The sequence below is a fragment of the Coenobita brevimanus genome, chromosome 26 (assembly GCF_032717465.1).
Source record: "Coenobita brevimanus isolate Jiangsu-jjx chromosome 26, ASM3271746v2, whole genome shotgun sequence".
NCBI lineage: Eukaryota > Metazoa > Arthropoda > Malacostraca > Decapoda > Coenobitidae > Coenobita > Coenobita brevimanus.
This window is the reverse complement of record NC_136979.1, coordinates 11,799,382-11,823,331: the sequence shown is the minus strand read 5'-3', so window position 1 is coordinate 11,823,331 and position 23,950 is coordinate 11,799,382. Positions and strand designations below refer to the sequence as shown.

The following is a 23,950-nucleotide window of genomic DNA, read 5'->3' as shown; positions in this document are numbered from 1 at the left end:
AGGAAGGTTGTTGGCACACTGAAAGCAGTGATGAGAAATAGGGAGGTGAGTATGGAAGTTAAGAAGTCACTGCATGATGGTATTGTGATCCCTACCCTGACGTATGGAAGCGAGGCGTGGACCTTGCAAGAGGGGAACAAGTCAAGAGTGAGAGCAGTGGAAATGAGTTACTTGAGAGGAGCATGTGGAGTGACGTGGAGGGACAGGTTGACGAATGAAGAAGTGAAGGAACGTTGTGGGGTAGATGTGGATGTGGTTGAAAAGATTAGGAGAAATACACTGAGGTGGTTTGGACATGTGGAGAGGATGGAGAATGAAAGACTGACTAAGAGGGTGTATGTAGGTGAGGTGGAGGAAGGGAGAGGGAGGGGTAGACCGAGGATGAGGTGGAGGGATGGAGTTGACAGGTATATGAGGGAGGGGGGGGTGAGTTGGGGGGAGGGGAGTCAAATGGTGGGTGACAGAGTGACTTGGAGGCGTTTCGTCTGCGGCCACCCTTTGCGGGATTAGGGCGTCGGGCTATAGATAGAGAGATAGATAGATAAAAAATGTATTGCAGCGAAAGTACGAACAATGGTTACATCTTTGACGATCACTCTTACGTGACAAATGACGTTCCCAAGCTTCTTAAATGAGATGAAGCAAACCTTTTCAATAATCATTCCAAATCTCAAAGGCCTGTACATGTATGTCTGTAGCAGCTGAAGTGTAGTTCAGGTAGATGCAGTTCAGGCAAATCCTCATTTTACATCAGAAATGTGTTTCAAAATATTACCAATAATAAAAGTTTTTCCATACAAGTTGTACTGCAAATTGGAGAAACTCATAAAATCAACAATATAGGAAGTGACAGAAAGTTAACAGGCAGTTTCCCTGTATTTTCCTGTACATTCACTACTACTACTAGAGGTAACATAAAGAGGACCTGTGGTAGGTGGGGGAGCCCATCATCCACCCACTTAGTGTAGTGGTACTCTGTTTTAGGGTAGCTCTACACTGAGTCGCAAGCCAACTGATTTCTTGTAAACCAGGAAATCACTGAAAACACTGGGTGGTAACCTTATAACCAACCAAAACGTGTTCCCTAGGTGACAACAAGTGGGTTGGCGGAGGGCTAGTGCCTCTCCCCAGAAAACAACTAACCAAAAATACGAACAAGAAGCCTCAAACCAGGACTGACCAACAGGTGACGAGTAAGGACCAAACACTGGACATAGTACGGATTGCGAAATGGAATGTGAGGGGTGCGAATAATGAGGTGAAAGAGAGAGAGAGAGATTGTCCAGGTGCTTGAGGGTGCAAAAGTGGATGTATGCGTAATAAGAGAGACTAAATGGAGAGGTGAGAGTGAGAGAGAATGGAAGTGTGGATGGGATACATGAGAGAGAGTGGGTGAGAATGAAAGGGCAAAAGCAGGAGTGTGTATTGTTGTGTGCAAGAGATGGAAGAAGAATATAAGAGAGTATGGATCAGCTGGCCCAAGGATTGTGTGGGTAAGATTGAAAGGTGGACTACAAATGTGGGCGATTATGTGTATGTGTAGGCGAAAACACATGATCGTGCAAGTAGAGTGAAAGAAGAGTTCTGGGCAAAGGTGGAAGCGTGCATGGAAAAGTTTGAAAGGAATGACAGAGTGTTTTTGACTGGAGATATGAATGGAAAAATGGTGAACGTGAAGGTGGACAGAGCAGTTGGTGAGCAGGGTGTGCCTGCAGAAGTGGATGAGAATGGCAGTGCTCTAGTGGACATTTGTGCAGGGATGGATCTGGTGGATAGCCAATACCCTCTTTAGACACAAAATGATCCACAGGCATACGTGGCGAGTGATGAGACGAGTAAGTAGTGAAGTGAATGAACGGACGGCAATGATTGTTTATGTGTATGTAGATGACAGAATGAGAAGGTGGGTAATGGATGCAAGAGCATATAGATGTTGGGGGAGTGGACTTTCTGACCACACTTGGTGGTGGTGAAAGTCTAGGTTCAAATGAAATGGGGGAATAGAAAAAAGAAAGGACGGGGAAGTAGTTCAATCGAGGAGGGTAGAAAGGTTGCAAGAGGATGGAAAAAAGGCAGAATATAAGAGAGAAGTGGAGGAGTGACTGGGTAAATGTGATTTGAAGGAGATGGGAGATGTGGAAGGTTGTGCAAGATATTCACAAAAGAAGTCTGTGCAGCATGTAAGGTGGTGTGTTGGGTGAAGAGAGGATGAAAGAGGATGCAAGGAATAGCATGGTGGAATGAAGAAGTGAGACAGGCTGTGGCACAAAAGAAGAAAGCATATAATGAGTGAATGAGAAACAAGGGTGTTGAGGAGGTTGAGAGCTCGAAGAGGGTTTTATGTAGAGAGGAAGAAAGAGGTGAACAGATTAATGAGAGTAGGATGGAGAATTTGGAAGAATTTGAAAGTAAAGTGGAGGGAATGTAAGATAATGTACCGGAAATAGGTAATGAAAGTTAGACAGGGTGAGAAAGAAGTTAGTCGGAGAGTGAGAGATAAAAATGGTCGATTGCTAGTGGAGAAGGGAGAAAAAGTGAGTAGATGGAGAGAACACTTTAAGGACCTGCTGAACACAGAAAATGAAAGTAATGCGAGTATAAGTAGCTGGGGAATGGCCGGGAGAAGAAGGGATGTGAGAAGAGATGAAGAAATCAGTAGGATGGAAGTTGTGGAAGCAATGAAGAAAGTCAAATGGGGAAAGCCCCAGGAATTAATGAAGTGTGTCGAGAAATGCTGAAGCATGGGGGAGAGATAGTAGTAGAATGGATGTGGAAGATGTGCAGATTGGCCTGGGAGGAAGGTAGAGTTCCAGAGGATTGGAAGTCAGGTACAATTATTCCCATGTCCAAAAGGAAAAAGGGAAAAAGAAATGTATGGTAATCATAGGGGCATTTGCCTTCTTAGTGTAATACGAAAAGTATATGGTAGGATACTTATTGACAGAGTTAGGAAATCACAGAGGAATTGGTTGGAGAAGAACAGGGAGGTTTTAGGATGGGAAGAGGTTGTGTAGATCAGATATTTATTCTTGAGTCTTTTGTGGAAAGGAAAGGAAAGAAGTTGTAGACGTCCTTTATGGATTTGGAGAAAGCATATGACAGGGTGGATAGACAAGGAATGTGGAAAGTGTTAAGAATATATGGAGTAAATGGGAAGTTGCTGAATGCCATGAAGAGTATGTATGAGGGTGCTAAGGCTGCATTGCATGTGGATGGTGAACTGAGTGAATTTTTCTACTTGAAGGTTGGATTGAAACAAGGATGTGTCAATGTCTCCATGGTTGTTCATTCTGTATATGGATGGGGTTATAAAAGAGATACAAGGTAGGGCAGTGGATGCTGGAGCAGCCCTGATGAGAGAGGGTAGTGTTTGGAAACTCCCTGTACTGTTGTTTCCAGGTGATACTTTGTTGTTAAGTGAAGACGAAGGGGAGCTGCAAGGCTTGTTCAATGAGTTAGGGAGAGTGTGTAACAAACAGAATCTAAAGGTGAATGTAGGGAAGAGTAAAGTTACTGTCTTCGAGAGAAATGAAGCCAATGAATGTACAATGAGGCTGGATATTGAGGAAATAGAAAATGTGAATGCATACAGGTATTTGGGTAGTGTGATGAGTAAGGATGGAAGTTTAGAGGGTGAAGTGCTTGAAAGGGTACAGCAAGGAAGAATGGTTGCTGGTTCTTTGAAAGCAGTAAAAGAAGTGAGCATAGAAGTAAAAAAAAATCACTGCATGACAGTATTGTGATACCAACTCTAACGTATGGAAGTGAAGCTTGGATGCTGTTGGAGGGACACAAGTCAGGAGTGACAGCAGTGGAATTGAGTTATTTGAGAGGAGCATGTGGAGTCACACAGAGAGACAAACTGACAAATGAGGATGTGAAGTAGCATTGTGGTGTGGATGTGGATGTGATAGAAAACATTAGGAGAAATGCACTGAGGTGGTTTGGCCACATGGAGAGGATGGAGAGTGAGAGACAGACGAGAAGAGTGTATGTGAGTGAGGTGGAGGGGGAGAGAAAGAGGGGGAGGCCAAGGATGAGGTGGAGAGATGGAGTGGAGAGGTATGAGTATATGAGAGAGGGGGGCAAGACCTGGGAGCAGGGCAGTGAAAAGGCAGGGGACAGGGCGACATGGAGGCAATTTGTTTGTGGCCACCCCTTACGGGATTAAGGTGTCTGGCAATAGATATATATATAATGAGTATTTACCATATAAGAGATAAATGCCTTTTTTCCATCACCAAATGGTATGACCCAGCACCTTTGTATTAGAGAACTCTCTGTAACACAGACTGTCTTACCTTCAACATTACTGAGTGAACTAAACTGTAGAAGGTTCTTTGCTGCCATGTCATTCAGCCAACGACCACTCTGGTCATCTTTGTCAATAAATTCAGCTGATGAGCCCTGAAAAACAATAAATGAGTTTATTACAGTACATGATTTAGAAGTTTTTTCTTATTATCTTGCAGGGATATATATCTAGATCGTTTACATACAGATACTGCAAATTGACTTAGGACCTCCCCCCACAAGGTATTAAAAAACACAGAAATCATAGTATATCACAATGTTTGTTCATGAAATCGTTTCGTTTCGTTTCGTTTTTAAAGACTCCAACATGCTTCCATGTGTCGGCCTTGGTCACCTAATGGCGGCTCTCCACGCTGCACGATCCATTGCAGCCTCCCTGTTCAGTCCCTTAACCCTAAGGTCACACTTAATGACCTCGTCCCATGTCTTTCTCGGTCTACCCCTCATAACCCAACCCCCAATATTAACACTTCTCACCTTCCTCACCCAATTATCATCCCCCATCCTCTCCACATGTCCAAACCACCTCAATCTACCTCTCCTCATCACAACACCAATACACTCCAGTCCCATCCTACCTCTCAACTCTTCCATTGTAAACCCAGCCCCTCCAGGCCTTGGACGCAGGGACACACTGCACATCCACCTAATCATTGTCATTTCTGTACGTCTGAGCCGGCGAATGTCTTCCTCCTTCACTGCCCAGGTCTCACTGCCATACAGCATTACACTCCTAACACATGCTGCATACAAAGAACCCTTAGCACGTAGGGAGAGCCCTCTCAATGTCAGGAGAGGCAAGAGCTCCCTGGACTTCTTCCAACCACTTCTCACCCTAGCCACAGAGCTAGCTCCAGCCCCACCTCCAGCACACAACATGTCTCCCAAATAACAAAACTCTTCCACATACTCAAGAGATTCACCAGCAAGTTCAATCCTTTCACGTCTGACGATCTCCACCTGCTCACCCCTGCACGCCGTACACATAAAATCAGCATTATCTCGCAGTCTACCTCTGATACCACTACATCTCTTATGCACTCATTTATCACACACACTGCACAAGATGGAATTACTTCCCACACCCTTGTGGCAAACTGCACATGGCCACTCTCCCTCGTCTTTGACAGTACCGCCACCAACCCTAGATATCATCACTTTTGTTTTACCTGCATTTACCCTTAAACCCTTTTGCCCCATACCATCTCTCCACTTCCTAAACCTTTCCTCCGCCTCCCTTTCATTCTCTGCAATCAACATCAAATCATCAGCATACAACAACTCCCACGGGAGTCCGTTTCTAAAGTCACGTGAAAGGGCTTCAAGTACCATGATAAACAACATGGGACTCAAGACTGATCCCTGATGCACACCAACATTCACGGAAAACTCATCACTCAAATCTCCATTCACTCTCACCTGGGTGTGAGCACCCACATACATGGCCATAACCACCCTAACCAGCCACTCCTCCAAGCCAAGCTTTCTCATTGTCCACTTCACCACCTCTCTAGGGACTCTGTCAAAGGCCTTTTCCAAATCAACAAAAACAAAATAAAGATCCCTTCTCCTACCAATATATTTTTCCTGAAGCTGTCGAACAATGAATATGGCATCAGTGGTCCCCCTACCTGGCATAAACCCAAACTGCATCTCATCAATATTCACTCTTTCTCTAATCATACCTTCTAAAACTCTCTCCATTACCTTCATTATCTGATCAAAAAGCTTTATACCTCTATAATTTCCTCTTTCCAGGGCATCACCCTTCCCTTTATACACATTTACAATTACACTCTTCAGCCAATCATCTGGGACAACACACTCATAAATAATCCTATTTATCAGGTCAGTGACTAAACTCACCCCTATATCGCCTGAGGCCTTCAACATTTCGGCAGTCAACCCAGACACACCTGCTGCCTTCCCCACCCTTATCCTGCCTATTGCCTCACTCACAGTAGCAGTATCAATCAAAGGCCAAGGGCCAGACACTGGATCTGCTGGCTCCAAAACCTTCCCTGTCAGAGTCAAACTCCTCATTCAACAACTGGTTATAATGCTCTCTCCATGCATCTTTAATATCCTCACTGTTCACCACTACCCTTCCTTCATCATTCTTCACACACTGCTCACCTATGATATCCCGATTATCCCTCTTCACCTGACCTGACACCCTAAATATATTTTTCCTTTCCCCATGATTTAGGTTATCAAGTAATTGTCTCTGTGACTCAGACTTTGCCCTGTATACCTCTCTCCCAGCCCTACGCTTGGCAGCCAAATATTCCTCTTTGCTACCACCCTTCTTCCATTCCCGGAAAAGCCTTCTTTTCTCCTTAATTGCAGCTTCTACACCCTCATCCCACCACCAAGTTACTTTATGTCTTGGTGGTCCTCTTGTCCAGCCGCATGTTACATCAGTAACTCTCAAGAAATTGTTCTTGAGGGCTCTATACTGTTCATTAACGCCTCTGTCTACAGCTCCCTGTTCAGCCACCACTCTCCTCAACTCGCTATAGAAGGCATCCCTTACTACTTGGTTTTTCAGCTTCCATATTTTCCTCCTAGGTACATAAGTCCTCTTTTTCATCACTTGTTCTTTAAGCACTATATCACAAATCAATAGTTTGTGCTGCTGCACACACTCCTCACTTCCTATAACTTTAACATCCCTCACTAACCTCCTATCGGCCCTCCTAACCAGAAAATAATCTATCTGACTGCTATTTCCCCCAGACTAATACGTAATTAACCTACTGTCTCTTTTCCTAAAATATGTGTTGCACACAATCATGTCCGTTGCCTCCCCAAACTCGAGTATCCTTTCCCCTTCTGCATTCCTTAGACCATATGCACATCTCCCATGCACTCCTTCATAACCTTGTGCTGCTTCACCTACATGACCATTTAAGTCCCCTCCCAAAATCACTATCTCATCATCCCGCATACCACCCACTACACGTATTAAATCATCCCAAAATCTATCTTTCTCTGATTCATCCAATCCTGCCTGTGGAGCATATGCCGATATAATCACAGCTATCTTTCTTCCCAACAGAATTTTCACTACCAATATCCTATCGCTTACTCTCAAAACATTCATAACATATTCCACCCATTTCTTCGCAACCATCACACCAACACCTCCATATCCGTCTGTCCCTCCCTGCCAAAACAACTTATAGCAACAGTCCTTCCCAACAATCTTTCTGGCTGATCCACCCCTGTACCGGACTTCCTGCAAACACGCCACATCCACCCACCTCCTACTGAATGCCTCAACAACTTCCCCTGCTCTTCCCCTCAAACTTCCCACATTCCATGAACCCACCCTCATCCCCATGGGTGATTTACTGTCCTCAGGCTTGCTTTGAAACTTATTTTGTTTTGTCATCTTCAGTATTAATAAATGGGGACAGACACAGCACAGGTCCCACTCACTGCACAGTCCCAGGTCCAGGCAATGGATCTGGGACCCCTAGCCCACCAGCTTACCAGTGGCTGTGGTAGTGGCCTCGGGGCACCCTGCCAGGACAGCTGCAGGGACACCCTCCGAGCACGCCTTGGCACTGCAACTATCCCGCCATTATACACCCACTGATAGGGCAGCCTCCTGAGGCGCTACTCCCCGGTTCGGGCCCCTCTCTATTGGGCGGGAGCGGCAGCCTGGGAACCGCAATGCCCTGTACCCTCTAGCACAGGCCTGAGCCCCATCTCGCCCTGGACCCATGATCTATGCCGGCGGAACCCCCACCACGCCTCCCCCCAGAAGTCTGCCACTAGGTAGCGGGGGCAAAGTTTTCTGGCCGCATGCCCTTGCTGGCGCCAACCCCTGTAACATAGTGGGATACATTGTGTGAAACGTAAAGTGCATGTGGTGTAGTGCATAGATAGTTAGAGGAAATGTTTGGGAGAGTATGCTGGTCTACTCTCCATGTTACTGTCACACTGAAAAGGTCAGCAAAGGGGGATGGTTAGATAGCCAGTGAAACAGGAGCTCCAGCTCTCCCTATCACCAGCATTCCCATTCCCTTCGGGAGTACTGCCCTGTTCGGCCCGTGCTACGGCCTCCTCCTAATAATATTAAATCATGTTTCCCTTTTGTTTTAGGACAGTTGGATGCATTTTTGCATGGAATCAATTAGATCTCTAAAGTAATCTAAGGACATTTCTTTGCACCAAACATTTGTCAGTTCAGTCTTGAGGTTGTCCAGATTGGGTGTCTTCTTCTCTGCCATGATTTTCTTCATCTTTGCCCAGAAGTTTTCAATCAGATTTAGATCCGGATTGTTGCCAGGCCAGCCGAGGACCTCAATCCAATTATCCTGATGCCATTTTGTCACCTTTCTCGACTTGTGACATGGAGCTGAATCACATGGAGCTGAATCAAGCATGAAAAAGTCGCACCCATGAATAGCAAAAGAGTTTAACCTGTCACGTCCCGAGCTATTTCGCACCTCTGACATCCCCCAATCCTGAGGTATTTTCGAAAAAATTTTTTTTTGGCTAAAACCTCCGCTTCTGTTGAGAAACATCAAAAATTCATAGAGAAATCGCTCACCTGAGGTTTAAAACACTCAGTCCAGGTACCAGTACCTCCTTACCTGACTGGGTTTTCTAACAGGCTGGCACCAAAGAAAACGAGTTCTATGGGAGGGTAACTATTTCACACCACTCATAAACGGTATTTATTTATTTACTTGGTATGAATTTACATGTAGTACGAGAGTATATTGGTTTTCAAACAGTTTTATAGGCATTATAAGAATTGTTTCACTCACTAACTCATCACCATACCTGACCTTCTTTTGCCACATTACCTGATCATTATTTCTGACTGTTTCTTCCTTTAATGCTATGTAAACTTTGTCCTACACATTGTCATCGATTGGGGAATCACTCTGGCCCTGAATGTCTTTACTGGCCAGGTCACTGATAACAGGTGAATTGCCGAGACAATGGCATGAGGGGGGGAGGGGGGAGGTCATGCGGTGTAAGGCATTGTCCCTGCTTGGCATCTTGAAGAGGAATAGAGGAAGGTGTCCCGTGTATATGTACGAAAAATCACACGCGAAAATTGAAAATTGTGCAAATTAGGGACCTTACAATTGCACGACATACCAGTACGTCGCCGGGACTGGCAAATGCAAAATGTTGCAACGTACCCATACATCGATGGGACGGGGCGGGTTAACATATGATCTTTCAGAACTTGAATGTACCAGCCACCATTCATTATCAAGTTCTTAGGAAGAAAGTAGAGGCATCCCCTTCCCATTTCACCTGAGAAACACTCCCATACCATTACTGATTGTGGGTGCTTAACAGTCGGCACCATGTAAGTAGGGCCATATCGACTACGGGAGGCAGGGTAACGAAACTTGGCAGAATGCACCCGGAACACTTGAAATGTGCTTTCATCGGAAAACATAACTTTTCTCCGCTCATCCGATGATCAGTGTGCATACTTCTTGGCAAACTGAATGCGCTGCTTCTTCATGTGGTCAGTGAGAAGCGGTTTCTTGGCTGAGGTGTTGCTTGGCAAACCCAGCTTCTTCTGCAAGCAATGTTGGATAGTTCGAATTGAGACGTCTTGTAACAGCTGGGGATGCATTCTCTTCAATTCTGCTGCTGTCAGTCGAGGATTCTTGATAACTTCCCTCTTCAGAAGTGTATCTGTACCTCTGGAAGTTATCCTCTTCTTTCCATCACCATGCTTGTGCTCTTGTACATCATCAGGTGGCAGGCCGCACGCTGCAGCATGAATCTTCTTGACGGGCGACTTTGCGCATCCAGTACGTTCACAAATTGTGTTGATAGGGACACTATCCTGCCTCCATGCAATGATACAGACCCTCTCATCCCTTGAGCAACACTTTCCAGGCTTGACAACTCGACTTTAGGAAAATAACAGGGCAAACAGTAATGCATACGAAAAAAGGGGGAGGTGCAAGCTCAGAGCGACGGGAATATATACTCCCACTCTCGCTTCTGGGCAAGCACTGACATACTGAGTGTTTCACCACATACCGCCAACACCAGAGGAGTTGCCAGTTACTTCTTGCCCAAAAAATTCACTTAGTAGTGGTGGAAACACAAAGCAAAGACGGACAACTCTCCCATAGCAATTCTGTGTGTAGGTCCTAAGTCAATTTGTGGTGGGTGTATATCTCTAGATCTTTTATAGGAGCCACACCAAATGTGAATGGTTATCCCTTTCAGTATGATGACACCTTGTAATTTCATCCTTGCTACCACCAAAATATTTTCCTCAACTGAAGAAGTACCACTTGTATTGAATGGGAGCAAAACTTCCTCCATTTAAACTCCTCTGTCTAAAACTGCCTTCCTAAATTGAACAGAACTGTCTGGTGGTAACAAAGAAGAATCTGTAAAGTAGCCATTGTAGACATAGCCTCACCAGGGTTGGACCAATGGTAATTCTGCATAGCAAGGTGCTGGAAAATATAGGGAAATTTCATTCCCAGGTGGACACCACAGCTGCTTGGCTTCACCCACGGTGCACAGTATTGCCTTGTGTAGGCTCCTTGTCAGCACCAGCCATTGCAGTGATGGGTTTAACCCCTCAGTGCCTGTGAGTTCAGAAATTTGCAGGCTTCTCTGGTCAGTTCCAGGACCATTTTTTCAGTGTTCTAAATCTGATTTCTTTTCTTGTAGATATGAGGAGAATCATCTGATGCACCTGGCAGTGTGGTTTTTACCTTCCTAAACCCATCCTGTAATTCGCTATGATTTATGGAAGATATCAAAAAATTCACTGTGCACGTGCCATTAACATGGAAACATATAGGCAAAAACATCTGAGAAAATTTGACCACCTGAGTACTTGGGATGGTAAAGTAGGCTCGAGTAAACATACCAAAGATCATTCCCTTCCCATAATTGTTTGCAGTTTTCTATAAATCAGGCTAATTCAACGTCACTAGCATGTTTACGGTAACGTGTCAGTCAACGCCGGCAGCCACTGAGGAGTTAAGCAACACAGTTTCACAGTACAGAATGATCATAACAAATATTGCATAAAAAACCTCGTCATCACATTGTATCACGCCATATTGCTTACATAGGCTCGTACATGCTTGCATGCATCGATCTTGGTCACCTAATGGCAGCCCTCCATGTTACTCAATCTCTGGCAGTCTCCTTATTCAGTCCCTTATTCCTGAGGTAACACTCTGACCTTGTCCCAGGTCTTTTTCACTCTGCCTCCTACAACCTTATCCCAGATGTTCCACACCCAACTGTCATCCTCCATCCTCTTATCATGCCCAAAGTACTGTATCGCAGTTTACATCTCATCACAACACCAACACATTCCAGTCCTATCCTTCTTCTCAACTTTTCATTTGCAATTCTAGCCTGCCCAGGCCTCGAATTCATGGATGCACAACACATCCATCTAATCTTTGTCAGTTTTGTACATTTGAGCCAATGAATATCCTCTCCCTTTACTGACCAGGTCTCACCATCATCCAGCATTACACTCCTAGTACATGCTGCATACAATAATTCCTTAGCACAAAGGGAGAGCTCTCTCAATGTTAGGAGAGACAACGGTTCCCTGAACTTTCTCCATTCACTCCTTACTCTAGCCCTGCCTCCAGCACATAACATGTCCCCCAAACAACAAACTCCACACACTTAAGAGGCTCTCCAGTAAGATCAATTCCTTCATGCCTGACACTCTTTACATGCTCTCCACTACACACTGCACACATGAAACCTGCATTAATTTGCACTCTACCTCTAACACCACTACATCTCTTCTGCACTCACTTATCATAAACACTCAGCAAGACGAAGTTACTTCCCACACCCTCGTGGTGAAGTGCACATGGCCACCCTATTTCTGTTCTGACTGTACCACCACCAGCCCTAGGTATCATCACTTTTATCTACATTTACTTTCAAACTCTTGTGCCTCCATTCCATCTCTGCATTTCCTAAATCTTTCCTCTGCCTCCCTTTCATTCTCTGAAATCAACACCAAATCATTACCATATAACATCTCCCTTGGGAGTCCAATTCTGAAGCCATGTGAGAGAGCTTCAAGCATCACGACAAACCATTAGTGGCTCAAGACTGACCCCTCATGCTAACATTCACGTAAAACTCATTATTCAGTAAGTAATAAAAGTAAGCCCCCTACTGTGTGCATCTACTTCACACTCAGGGCATATTCATCACAGTCCTTCCTGATACATCAATTTCTAAAAAGAATTGCCTGTTGTCAGGGTATCATAACAAACCTCTTGCAGTCTAGGGTGATGAACCAGAACACTCACTATAAGTCAGGGAAGTGTTCCAAATAATCACCACTATAACTTTCCAATGTCCATCCTACTTGGGATGAAAGTGTCTGTCTATACTGTTGATAGACAAACTTTTTCATTAAACTGCTACTACAAACTGGTGTTAAGTGGTAGATCAGCTTATAGGTTGCAACAGTTTCAATGGACAATTTTTCTGTATTTACTGCTGACATAACAGCAATAAAGAATATCAAAATGGTGATTTAATACAGGCTTTTCCTGTAATGCACTTGCATACCCTAAAATTTGCACACTGAGCAGAATAACACAACAGGTAATGAAAGCAGTCAAGAATTGGCACTCAAGGCTCTCAACTAGCTAGTAAATATCTATCTATCTATATACCTAGGCTGCTTCCCCCCCCCCCCAAAAGGGGGAAAGCCAAGACAGTATGACAAACTCTTCCATACACAAGACGAAAGACACAAATAAGATCGAGAGAATACAAAGAACAGCAACCAAGATGGTCCCCAGCCTGGTAGATCTGTCTTACGGAAAGAGGCTGGAAAAGCTGGACCAGCCTACACTAAAAGAAAGGAGAGAAAGGGGTGACATGATTGCAGTGTTCAGGGCCATGATGGGGCAAGCAAAATTGATAAAAATGATCTGTATGTATGGGATGGGAGAGTAACAAGAGGACATGGAATGAAACTGAAAAAGCCAAGTTGTTTGAAGGACATCAAGAAATATAGCTTTCCATATAGATGCACAGACCTGTGGTACAGCCTGGATAAAGAGATCGTCCTCGTCCCGTCTAAAAACTTAAACAAGTTCAAAGCAAAATTTGACTTACTGAGAAAAAGAGACGCGACCCCACGAGCGTAGCTCATTTCCTGTATATCACAACTAGGTAAATACACACACACACACACATACACACTGACTGAAGGGGAAACTTCTGGAATGGATGAGAGACTTTTTGAGAGAGACAAATGAGGACAGTAATAAAGGATAGGATGTCTGGATGGAGGGAAGTAACAAGTGGAGTCCCTCAAGGCTTGGTGTTGGCACCAGTAATGTTCCTGATTTACATAAATGATATGGTAGATGGAATGAACAGTTATGCAAGTCTGTTTGCTGATGATGTAAAGATCTTGAGGAAGGCAGAGGTTGAGGAGGATTGTAAAATACTGCAGGAGGATTTGGATAGGATACACAATTGGAGCCGGACGTGGGAAATGAAATTTAATGTAAAGAAATGTAAAATATTGGAAATGGGTAAAAGTACCAGGAGGCCATCACTGAATTATTTGTTGGGTTATGAATTAATCACAAAAAGGAGAGAAGAGAAAGATTTGGGAGTGCTGGTCCAAGATAGTTTGTCACCATAAAAGCACATTAACAAGATAGTTGGAGAGACTTATAAACTCTTGACTAACATAAGAGTAGCATTTCATTATATGGATGAGGAGATGATGAAAAAATTGATAGTGGCCATGATCTGCCCCAGGTTAGAATATGCAGCGGTAGTGTGGTCCCCACACAAAAAGAACGATATAAGATTGAGAGAATACAAAGAACAGCAACCAAGATGGTCCCCAGTCTGACAGACCTGTCATACAGAGAGAGGCTGGAAAAACTGGATTTACTTTCCTTAGAGGAAAGGAGAAAGAGGGGAGACATGATTGCAGTGTTCAGGACCATGGTGGGAGTAGATAAAATTGACAAAGAAGATCTGTTTTTATGGGATAAGAGAGCAACAAGAGGACACGGAATGAAATTGAAAAAGTCAAGCTGCTTGAAGGATATCAAGAAATATAGCTTTCCTTACAGAAGTATAGAGTTATGGAATCGTCTGATCTAAAAACTTAAACGAGTTTAAAGCTAAATTTGACTTATTGAGAAACAGCGACGGAAACCCACGAGCATAGTACATTCCGTGTATATCACAATTAGGTATATTAGGTAAATACTTAAATATTTGGAACGACTTAGACAAAGAGGTGGTGCACGAGAAAAACATTCATGTGTGTAAAGGTAGACTTGATAAATGTGGATATGGAGACAGGACAACACAAGCATTGCTCAATTCCTGTATACTACAAATAGGTAAATACACACACACACACACACACACACACACACACACACACACACACACACAATTACTCGCATCTCAGTCCCAAGGGGAGAAGGGACAGATCCTCACCACACCACACTGCATGAGGGTCAATTGCACAGTGCAATCAGTGACAACCACAGCAGGGCCTGACAGCAGAGCTGGTTTACCCCTGCCACATCACAATGGACCCATCCCCTTACCCACACCCGACCTGATCAGCTGATCAGACCAAATGCAGGAGAATATCCCATCTGGGTTGTGTCACCATTTATTCATTCACAATTTTTTTTTTTTTTTTTTTTTTTTTTTTTTAAATAACAGAACGGAGGAAGGAAAAACAAATGGAGAAAAAAAATAATCCATACACCAGATTACTGGTGTCCTCTGTTCATAAAATATCTGTAACAGTTAGACTTGAACAGTTGTGGGTTGAAATTTGGAGGAAAACAACTCTGGGGAAGCGAGTTCCAGAGAGATGCAGTTCGGGGAATGAAAGAATTCTGATAGGCAGAAGTTCTGCAATATGGTTGAGTGACATTCCAGTCATGAGCGCTACCAGATGCTCATGTAGCACGAGGGAAGGCATGGAGAGGTGGCACCATGGACGCAACTTCGTCTGAGCATTTGCCAAAAAAATATCTGTAAAATAATGCAAGGGAGGCAACATTCCTTCTTACTTGCAGGGGAGGTAGTTTATATGTAATGGCAGGGTTGTTAATGATTCTAACAGCTTTATTCTGAATTTTGTCTAGTTGTCTTAATGCAACCTCTCCACAACCATTCCACAAGGGTGAGCAATATTCAAGCTGAGAGCGCACATGACTCTTATAAATTATAGCTAACTGCTCATCGGCGAAGAAGTTACGGACTCTGTACAATAATCCAAGTTTCTTTGAGGCGGTTTTAGCAAGTGATCTGACATGAGAGGTCCAGCTGAGGGCACTGTTGAGTGAGACACCAAGAATTTCAATACTTTTGGAGATGGGAATATTAGTAGCACTGAAGGTAATGTACGAATCTGGCAATATCTGTCTATTAGTAAACTGTATATATTTAGTTTTACTAGCATTAAAAGAGACAAGGTTGTTTTGTCCCCATTCACTGATTGTAGATAGATCTTGATTTATGGAGATGGCTGTACTGAGTCATCTCTATCACATGCAGCAGATGCTCTACCAGCATCCCTCTCGCATCTAAAGCTCTCTTCACACTGTCCATCCATCCTATTCACGGTTTTCGTCTCAGCCTTACACCCCTCACATCCGATCCAGTTATCTTTTTCACCAATCACTCTTTATCCATTCTCTCCAGGTGTCCAAACCATTGCAACACTCTCTGCTCAGCTTGATCCGCCATCTCCTGCATAACTCTAGTTCTTCTTCCCACTTCATTATTTCTCAATCCATACACATCACTCCACGTATACTCCTCAGACAACTCAACTCCATTACATTGAAACTCTTCCTCTCTGCTACGCCCATTTCCCATGTTTCTGCCTCATATGACGCAGTTGGTACCACTACAACCTCATACAGCCTTCTCTTTACATCCACTCTAAGCAAATGACATCTCAACACTTTTTTCATTCCTCCCAGCACCCTACTTCATTCATTCTAAACTTCACCTCTACATCTATTCGTCCATCCACAGCAACAAGTGACCAGGGCCAGCTTTAAGCCAATTAGACCAATGGCTCCCAATTGGGCCCCACGCCTGAGGGGGCCCTGCGCAATGGAGGTAGAGTAGGGGAGAGCAGTGATGATTCAGACAGTGCATTCCCTGAGATACTTATGGGACCTAGGGTTGTGAGGTCTTGTGCAAAAGTGCAAGCATTTGTTTACTTTGACCACATGGAGCCTTCAAGCTACAAACGCCACACTCTTCAATGCACTGGGGGAAGCGGTGGCTGAATCGGTAGAGAGGTGGCCTGCAGTCCTAATGGACCCAGGATCGAATCCCGGATGGGGCAGGGAACAGTTTAAGGATTTGAATTTCCTAAAAGCAGACTTTCCTGATCTACCACATGACCCGCCGACATGTCGTAAAAATACCCCCGCTAATACCAGTACACCAGTCCTGTATGAGACAGCCCTTGCATGTATTCAGTATGGATGGTGGGTGTTAGCGCCGAAGTGGTGACATGTGGAGGTGTAGGAGGACTACTGGGCCTTGGGATAGGTAACTGCCCCCCAAGAATTAGGCCCTGAAGCCTTTGCCCAGAGTCGGACACGTAAAAAAAAAAAAAAAAAAAAAAAAAAAAAAAAAAAAAAACATAAACATGATTACATTACTGCTTAAACCTGAATTTTTAGTTATCATCATAATCATCACCTGGACCTCCTTTCCCATCCTAGGGCAGGGTAAGGAGTAGCAACGTCCAGACAGCCCAAATTTGCCCAGTCAAATGGGCCAGGCTTCCATTAATGCATCATTCAAGCCCCCAGAAGCCTGGCTCTATCTGATATGCCAAAAACATACACCACATTCTGTAGCCTCACATAAATATATCCAACAGACTCAATCCAGACACGCGTTAATAAGGGGTGCTAGATCCATGATCAAGCACTTCTTCTCACAACATTCATCAAGCTAGCTCGATTTCATGTCAGTCCCCTAGCCTCACAGACTTCCAAACCTCTCTTCCTCAAACACTCATCCACCATATCCTTCCACCTTCTCCTTGGCCTACCTTGCCTCCTTCCTCCTTCAGATTCGCTCAGATATACATTTTTCACCATTCTATTGTTATCTATTCTCTCCACATGACCATACCATCTCAGTACACTCTTTTCAGTTCTGGTGTCCAGACTTCCTCACTCCACATCTTTCACGAGTCACATTATTTTGTATCCTATCCACTATCTGTACTCCGCATATATTCCTAAGCAGTCCCATCTCCACTGCTCTTAATCTTGACTTTTCATTATCATGCCAAATGTTAACATTGGCACTAACACTCCTTCATGTAAGTCTCGTGCAGCTGCAACACTCAAGCCTTCGTTTCATATCAAGGCCTTCAATGCACCAGCTACTTTCTTTCCTTGTGTCACTCTACCTTCCACTTCTTTTGCACATTTTCCACTCTTTTCTATCACTGTACCCGGGTTTTTGAACTCTCACCAATTCCAGTCTCTCTCCATTCACTGTAACACCATACTGGGATTCACCTTCTCTTTCAATAACCATTACTTTAATCTTTTCTATATTTACTCTTAGGCACGATGCTCACAGACATTAGCAAAACGCTGCACTAGTCTACTTAGTGCTTGTCCAGTATTAGCAAGTTGTACTACATCATCAGCATACAACAAATTTGAGATATTCCATCCATCACCAATCACTACCAATGCCATCCCCCTCTCCATTACTTGCGTTTTTATTTCTCTCATCACCACATCCATATATATACTGAACAACTATGGGAATATGAAACAACCTTGTCGCATGCCCACACCGATCATGAACCATTCACTTAGATGCCCATTTACCCTTACACATGCTTCACTACATCATAAAAACTCTTGATGGCACCTAGCAGCTTACCATTTACACTGTTCATGTGCAACACCTTCCACAGTCCTTTTCTGTCTACTTTGATGTATGCTTTTTCCAGACCCACGAATGTCATAAACACTTACAGTCCTTCTCACAAGCCTTCTCCACTATCTGTCTTACTGTAAATATTTGATCCACACATCCTCTGCCTCTCCTAAAGCCACCATGTTCATCACTCACTAGGACTTCTGATATCTCTCTTACTTTCTCTACAATAAATCTTCCATATACTTTCCCTACCACACTCAGTAAACTTATGCCATGACAATTCTTGCACTCACTTCACTCACCTTTATTTTTGTACATGGATACAACCACAGCCTTTTTCCAATCCGCTGGCACAGTTTCACTCATCCATGCGCTTTTACATATCTCCAACAAGCACTTCATTCCGCTCTCTCCACTACACTTAATCATCTCTGCATACACTTCATCAACCCCAGCTGCCTTCCCATTTTTCAGCCGCTTCTCAACATTGTTCACCTGTGTGAGTGTCATGTTTCCTGGCACTGCATTCCTTCTCTGCACACCCCCAAGACCAATCATGTTTATAGCCGCTCTGCTCTCTCTATTTCCATTCACCAGGTTTTCAAAATATTCTTTCCATCTGGCCCTTACTTCATCCCCATGAGTTCATAATCTACCACTTACATCCTTCACACTTTCACATTTCTTTCTGTTTCCACTTCTACATTTCCGCACCTCTTTCCAGAATACTGTAACTTCCTTCCGGTATTTTCAGAGTAGTTTGCATTCATTTTTCTTCCTAGATCATAATTTACCTCCTTTTTCCTTTTCACTTGTCTCTTTATATGCTTCTTGCACTCAGTATATTCAGTTATTTCAACTGAACCCCTGTCCTGTAACCACTCTAGCCACTTCTTCCTCTTTTCCTCCACTGCTCTCTTAACCTCTTCATCCTACTATGCCATACCTTCCTTCTTTGTTGTTACTCTTGCCACACCACACACCGCTTTGGCACTCCTAACTAAGCAATTCCTATAACCAATATGCATTCCACAGGCTGTTCAGATGCATTTCAATCCAATTCACTGATTCTAACTCCTCCCCTACTTTGGTCCTGTATTCATCTGCCATTTCTTTGATCCTCAGCTTCTCAACTTTCAGTGTTTCTCCCTGACTGTTCCTCTCTCTCCTGGTCCACCTCACTCCTCTTAGCTTGATCTTGCATATCACAATCATATGATATGACAGACCTCCATATCATTCTCTCACTGCCCTTGTATTAGCCACCATTCCCAACATCGACGTCTGTATGAGCACATAATCAATCAGGCTTCTTTCAAAACGATCCCCGTTCCCTCTATACCATGTATATTTAAGTGCATCTTTATGTTTGACAATAAGAGTTACAAATGCACAACCTCCTTTCCTAACACATATCCTTCAGTCACTTCCCATTATTTTCTTCTGGTACTCCATTACAACCCATTATGTCATCCTCAGTACCAGTGCCTACTCTTCCATTCATATCGCCCATTACGATCACTTTATAGCTCCTGGGCATTTCTCCCACTGCTTCATCCAGCTCATCCCAAAACTTGTCTTTATCTCTTTCACTCCTGTAGTCATACGGTGCATATGCTACGAACACAACCACTTTCACCTTCTCAGACTTGAACTTGACATACATACATCTCGAGCTGACACATTTGTAATCTCTCATTCCACTCTGCCACACCTCATTCATCAACAAAGCAACTCCTTCCTTGTATCTTCTTTGCCTATTCATGCCCGATCTTACATATTTCACATCCTCCCACTCCTCCACTTCACACCCTTTCATCTTTGTTTCACACAATGCCATCATGGCATATCTCACACTCTTGAACACAATCATCACTTCCACCCTCTTACTCTCCTCATTCACACCTCTCACATTCCACATAGCCATGAGAATGTGCCCATTTGGTTGGGGCCCTGGGCATGTATTGGGCCCTGTGAGGCTCTCTGAAATGTTTGCCATGATTAAGTGATTTTAGATAGGGGAATTTGGGGGACACTTAACCCGGCCAAAAACCCCGGTTATATGGTTACCACCCTGTGTAGTAAATGGTTTTCTGGGTACAGGAAACCATTTGGCTTGCCACTCAGTGTAGAGACCATAAGGCATCCCTACACTGAGTGGATGATGGGCGCCCCCATCTACCACAAAGATGGCCAAACCATCACCGCTCTTCCCTAATCTATTCCAGTCTTTCCATTATCTAGAGATATACTTGCTTTACATTCTACCACTGACACATGCAAGCATGTTGGAGCCTTTAAAAACGAAAACGAAACGAAACGATATAAAGGTTATAATAAACTTTATATATCTACGGCTGTGAACCTCGGGACCTCACCAAAATGTTCCTAATTGGACCCCGCAGTTCCTAAGGCCAGCCATGCATGTGACTGTAAATACTTAAAACACTCTACCTCCTCAAGCAACTCACCATTCAAAACTACGTTCATTCTCCTACCACCTACCGACCTCATACACTTCATCACTTTACTTTTATTTTCATTTACTCTCAATTTCCTCCTTTCACACACCCTTCCAAACTCCTCTACCAATCGTCTTCCTCTCTCCTCTAAATCAGCCACTGGTGCAGTATCATCTGCGAACAGCAGCTGATTCAGATTCCACTCTCTACAATCAGCGTTTACCTGACTCAAACCTCCACCTAACACTCTTGCATTCACCTCCCTTACACCATCCATATAAATATGAATCAACCAAGGCAACGTCACACATCCCTGCTGCAGCCCTACTCTCATGGGAAACCAATCACTCACACTATTTCCCACTCTTACACATGCTTTATTATTTACATAAAAACTTTTCACTCCTTTTAATAACCCACTACCTAGTCCATAAAATCCCAAAACAGTCCACAAAACCTCCCTATCAATTCTATCATACTCTTTCTCTAAAGCCATGAACGCCCAAAACATCCTTACCTTTCGCCACATACTGTACTTTCCACACACCTGCCTCACAGCAAACATCTGATCCACGCATCCCTCCCCTCCTAAAACCATACTGCTTGTCACCAATCACTCCCGCTGTACCCGCTCTAACTCTCTTAATTTACACTCTGCCATACACCTTACCTACACCACTCAATACACTTATACTCCTGAAACTAGTACATTCATACTTATTGCCCTTACCTTTATACAGTGGATATATATGTGTATGTATATATATATATATATATATATATATATATATATATATATATATATATATATACAGTATATAATATATATATTTCGTTTTCGTTTTCGTTTTTAAAGGCTCCAACATGCTTGCATGTGTCGGCCTTGGTCACCTAATGGCGGCTCTCCACGCTGCACGATCCATTGCAGCCTCCCCGTTCAGTCCCCCAACCCCAAGGTCACTCTCAACGACCCCGCCCCATGTCTTTCCCGGTCTACCCCTCACAACCCCACCCCCAACACCAACACCTCTCACCCTCCCCACCCAACCATCACCCCCCACCCCCCACATGCCCAAACCACCCCAATCCACCCCTCCCCACCACAACACCAACACAGTATATATATATATATATATATATATATATATATATATATATATATATATATACTGTGGATTCTCAAATTTCGAGTTTAGAATTCGATGAATCAAATTTAGATGCATTTTGGAGTGGTCTACCTACCTCACTTTTCGATGAAAAGTCGCGTATTTCGATGCTGTCAGGGCCAGACTCCAACCAAAACAAGCAAAGATAATATTTTTGATGAGAACCAAAATGCTAGAAGTGAAGGAAAATTATAAGAAAAAGTATGAGCCTAACCTAATATCAAATGTGACATGTGTCAAGAAGAGAATGAAAATCAACATCATTTATTCACATGTGCAGCACACGATGATAAGGTTCCAAGACAATTCACTGTCAAAATCAATTCGCAGTCAGATAATTCCTCGTCAAAACATGGACAATTTCCCGTCAGGATAATTCACACCCTGGACTATTCCCCATCATTCTATAAATATACTTTCAGTATTATTAATTAATCAATACTTTAATAACTCAAAGATATAACAAGAGAAATTAAAGGAAAAGAATCAATAATAGAAATACTAAAGCAAAATGAATTACAGGTGGTAGCAAATACAGTAGGCAGAATACTGAAATGAAGAGAAGTACAGTAATTATGAATATAAGGAGCAACATAGAAATGAACAACAGAGACTGAGAAAAAATAAAGAAAGTCATGTTGTTTCAGGACAAGAGCTCCCCGTTGGGAGTAGGCATCACCAACAACAAGCCATGTGCAAGGTGATGTTCTGTTGTCGGCGGTCATCTTGCAACTGTCCTACCAGCAGCCAGCCCTCTACAGCCAAGTGCCGCACTTTCAGCCTGTACCTTCCACGTGTGGACATGCATTTCACTGCAATTTAGTTGTATGTATTTTCTTTGTATTTTCGTCGCAACTTACCTGTTTCAAGATGGCAAGCAAGAGTGGTTCTTCGGGTAGCAGTGGTAATGGACAAGAGCAGCCTGGCATCTCTAAATCTTCGCAGCCAAAGGAGAAATGGCAATACAGGAAAGGGCAGAAGTACACCAAGTATACACTTGCTAACAGTATGGCAGTACAATGCAGAACTACAGTTCCTTAACCACAATTATAGTTCATAAAGTTTACAGGGGGTGTGGACAAAAAATCATGATTATATGTCGTTAGGTTTGGAGGCCCCTGACCCAAACTAATTTTTCCCATAAGAAGTTCAGTTTAAATTTTGATTATTTGAATTTCACGATGATTTTTAGGTACCCATGCCCATCGAAATTCGAGAATTCACTGTATACATATATATATATATATATATATATATATATATACATATTATAAGTAAACTAATTTACTCTTGGAGCCTCCCAGGTTAGTTGAACGTGCTCCTAACGATTCTCAAATCATGAGTTTAAATCTGCCTGAGGATGATGCTTACGAGAGTGCAGTGTTATCTCCTTTCATGTATTCGCATGTCTGCACTCCAATAAGGTTTCCTTGGTTGTTATTGGTGTTGATTAACCCAGTCTATCTAGCTGAGCAGACCCATCAACCTCAGGCAAGCAATCACCCATGCACTCATCTGATGTTCCCTTGCAGATGACGGTGCCTTGCAACAGATTTGCTCATTTATAAACAGGTTTATGATGGAAGAGTTGAGAGGAAGGATGGGACTGAGGTGTATTATTGTTGTGATGAGAAGTGTAGAATGAGATGATCTGAGCATGTGGACAGGAAGGGGGATGGCAACTGGGTGCCGAAAGTAAGAAGTGTGAATGATGGGGGTAGGTTTGTGAGAGGCAGACCAAACAAAACTTGGGACGAGGTCACAGAATGTGAACTCAGCAATAAAGGACTGAATGGGGAGGCTGCCAGAGATTGAGCTGCATGGAAAGCCACCATTAGGTGACCATGGCTGATGCATGCAAGCAAGTTGGTGCCTTTATAAATGAAATGAACAAAATGAAACACAGCCACTAAGATAGAATTTTCACATGCACTTCTCACCCTATGCTCCAAAAGGCATACCACAACTACATCCATGCATGAACAATTGGGTGGGGTGGGTCACTTTCTGTGACAGAAAGTGGTGTTCCTCAGTGTTATGAATCAGTTACCCTTCAGGACCCACAAG

The 23,950-nt window shown here is 43.4% G+C and overlaps 1 protein-coding gene across 1 annotated transcript in view; it reads right to left on the bottom strand.

Moving 5' to 3' along the window:
• The window catches only part of LOC145394070 (glutamine amidotransferase-like class 1 domain-containing protein 1), a 326,615-nt gene that overhangs the window by 218,886 nt on the left and 83,779 nt on the right, over positions 1-23,950 (bottom strand). The window contains exon 3 of the mRNA XM_080268038.1: positions 4,302-4,407. Coding sequence (XP_080124164.1) covers positions 4,302-4,407 — 106 coding nt within the window. The remainder of the gene's footprint in view (positions 1-4,301; positions 4,408-23,950) is intronic.